General features: G+C 37.2%; 1 protein-coding gene across 1 annotated transcript; it reads right to left on the bottom strand.

The window, feature by feature from the left end:
- Positions 1-1,380: 1,380 nt before the first annotated feature.
- LOC121493482 (transcription initiation factor TFIID subunit 9-like) lies at positions 1,381-2,345 on the bottom strand. The gene has a single exon (XM_041759381.1). It carries the CDS (start codon positions 2,289-2,291, stop codon positions 1,497-1,499), a length of 795 nt encoding a protein of 264 aa, XP_041615315.1. The 5' UTR covers positions 2,292-2,345; the 3' UTR covers positions 1,381-1,496.
- Positions 2,346-3,024: the final 679 nt, after the last annotated feature.

Raw genomic sequence — 3,024 nt, 5'->3', positions numbered from 1 at the left:
TTGCTGTGAAGACAACGTCAGATAGTAGAATAGGCTTGGGCTCAGGTCCTAAAACCTTGAGTTTGATGTGGGGTTGATATTAAGTCATCTCTCTGCTTCCTAATAGTTAAGAACTCTTCAACCTCAGGAATTTCCTGTTTTCTCTTGTGTAATATTAATATTAATAATAATAGTTTCCTCTTGGAGTTGTTGTATGCATTAAGGGTCACACAACAAACATTAGTTGACAGCTACTAAGTGCAGATTGCTGCTAGGTTGTCACCATGGGTGAAAGAGAAAGAAGAATGCACATTCCAGCAGAGGAGACAGATACACTATGAGATGAATATAACGCAATATATAAAGTGGAGCGATAGGGCAGGGGAGGATCGACAGATGACATTTCAGCTGTTGAAGTTGAATCTTGAGGAAACTTCAAGTGTAAGTTAACTGAGTGAAGATGGAGAAGTACAATACTGGGAATTTAATGTCAGATTTTCATAAAGAAGTTTTTTTTTTCTTCCCTTTGACTACTTCCTTCTAGTCCTAGCTCAAAATTCACCTATTTCAGAAAGATTTCCTGAGCTTACTGGTCATCTTTGTACCTCCCTTAGTCCTTTATTCTAATTTGGTTGAATATATACACATATATATAGTCATTTTGCTTTTATGGACATAATTGATAATTGTCCTTATATCTTAGTAGGTATCCCTATTTTTTTTAAATAGAAAGAAAATTTACTTGGGAAAGTTATTGTAAGTATTCTTTTGATGTTTCTAACAGTGTTCAATATAGTAAATTTTCGATAAATTTTTAAAAACTTTTTATCATATAAATAGCAGGTTGAATGAAAAAGGTATTTATGAAATGATTCTTAATACATAACCATTTTGTTTTTACATATCATAGAATATAAAAAACTAGGTGGTCACAACATTGTGGCACAAGTAGTCTGCACATTGTGGTAGGAAATGATGTGAGTGGAGGAGAGGTTTTGAGATGAGAAAGTCATAAAAACTCCGCAGACAACGCTCTTCAGAGGTTTTGCTGTGAGAGTAGCCGAGAAATATGATGATACTTAAGGGGAAATAGAAGGGATGTGGGGCTGTTTCTTTTTTATAATAAGACCCCCAAACATGTTTGTGTGTTCCTGGGAATATTCCAATAAAAACAACAATGACACAGGAGAAAGCCCTGCAACCTTTGCAATCATCTTTTCCATCTTCTGTAAAATGCAGGGTCTAAATTTGGAGATCACCAAGCTATTTTTATTTTTTTTATTTTTATTTTTTTTGATGAACAACAATTTTATTTTTCACACTTAAAGGCTAATGAATAACCATTACTAATCCTATTAAAGAAAACCCAACATCTCAATAGGAAAGGGTAACTATATTTACTCATTAAATACCATTTAAGTTTTCTACAACACAACTTGAAAATACCCAGCATGCACGTTTAATCTCAGTACAATGGATTTAAGACCAAGTTTACAGGTTACAGCATCAAGGCTAGATTACAAATTATCATAGTCATCATCGTCATCATCATCGTCATCATCATCCTCTCGTTTTCTTTTCAATGCATTTGATGATTCATTGGAAGTATTTTGTGATGACACCACGTTTGTAGTGATAAGAATGTTTTTGGACCCAATTAATGATGGATTAATCAGAGCATTCTGAACTGCGGATGTGGCAGGAATTGATGCTTTTACAGTTGGGGACTGTGATGTGGGCATCTGTACTGTAAACCTCTGCCCTGTGAGGGACATGGGAGTCCCTACTTTAGTTGACACTGACATGGTTTGTGGGGTTGGTGTACCAAGAGTGGGAGTACTTGGTTGGCTAGTAACAGAACCAACACTTAACCGTGGAACTGTTACTCTTCCCGCAGAAGTTGATGCCTTTTTTTGTAAAGACTTAAGTCTATAGTTTGGAGCCGTCAAGCAATATCTATCAGGTGGCAGCCTGGGGCCTGAATATGGCTTGATTAACGGCAAAGGAGTTTGATTTCTTTGCCTTGCAATATCCAATAAAAAATCTCTTGGGGGAGGAGAGGTAAAAGACTGATCAGCACGACACCGAATGGCCAGCCGCACATCGTCTGCATCAACAGTAGCCTTCTTAGCATGGCTTGAATAAATTTTTGCATCATCTAGGATTGTGGTCACATATCGGAACGCAAACTCCAACATCTGATTTATAACTCTTGGTTCATATTCTGTAATCCCCATATCCTTCAGGATTTGTGCCATCATCTGTGCATCTTTCGGCATGCTCTTGGGAAAAGCCATCTTGCCAGACTCCATGATATCTGTTGATCAGACTTCTTGAGCTAAATCACCCACATTAATGTATTTCAGTCCTGATCTTGATGCAAGTTCTTTGCTTAGTGTGGTTTTTCCAACCCCCGGGGTACCGGTGAGCAGGATGTTCGGGAGCAACCCACCAAGGTATTTTTAGCTTAAAAACTTCTGTTCTATGATTCTTTCTTTTGTTTTTTTTGGGGGGGTCATTATCCCACACTGATATGATTGTATAACTATTATAATGTTAGTATTTAAAGATAATTAAATTCTTAACAGAATAGGGAGTAAACATATAATAGAATGTTGTTCTGATTTTATATTGATGATTATTTCAAATAATGAAAAATAAGACTTTCCTGCTCAATGACATCTCTCAAACATACAAAACAGGATAGACCTTTCAGAATAGGTGACTCAAGAAATCTGAATCTAAAGGGAACATATTTTCAGTGAGCTAACCTGATGACTCAGGCAGGGTTATTTTTCCTGTACTATGAAGGGGAGATGTGTGATAAGCCTATGTCTACAGGGACTACTACATAAGCTTTCATCTTCTCACTCTCAACATGAGGTAGACAGAGCACCCTACTTTTCAGGAAAGTGCTTCACAATCTGTGAAAAGAAGGGGCAAATCCCTTGACTTTAAGTAAGACAAGCATGCATTTTTTTTTCATCCATGGAAGGGCAGGTTGGCCGTGGCATCTCCACTGCATTGACGGCCAGTGTTTTGCCT

The sequence above is a fragment of the Vulpes lagopus genome, chromosome 6 (assembly GCF_018345385.1).
Source record: "Vulpes lagopus strain Blue_001 chromosome 6, ASM1834538v1, whole genome shotgun sequence".
NCBI classification, from domain to species: domain Eukaryota; kingdom Metazoa; phylum Chordata; class Mammalia; order Carnivora; family Canidae; genus Vulpes; species Vulpes lagopus.
The sequence above is the reverse complement of the archived record's forward strand: the minus strand, read 5'-3'. Positions and strand labels throughout refer to the sequence as shown.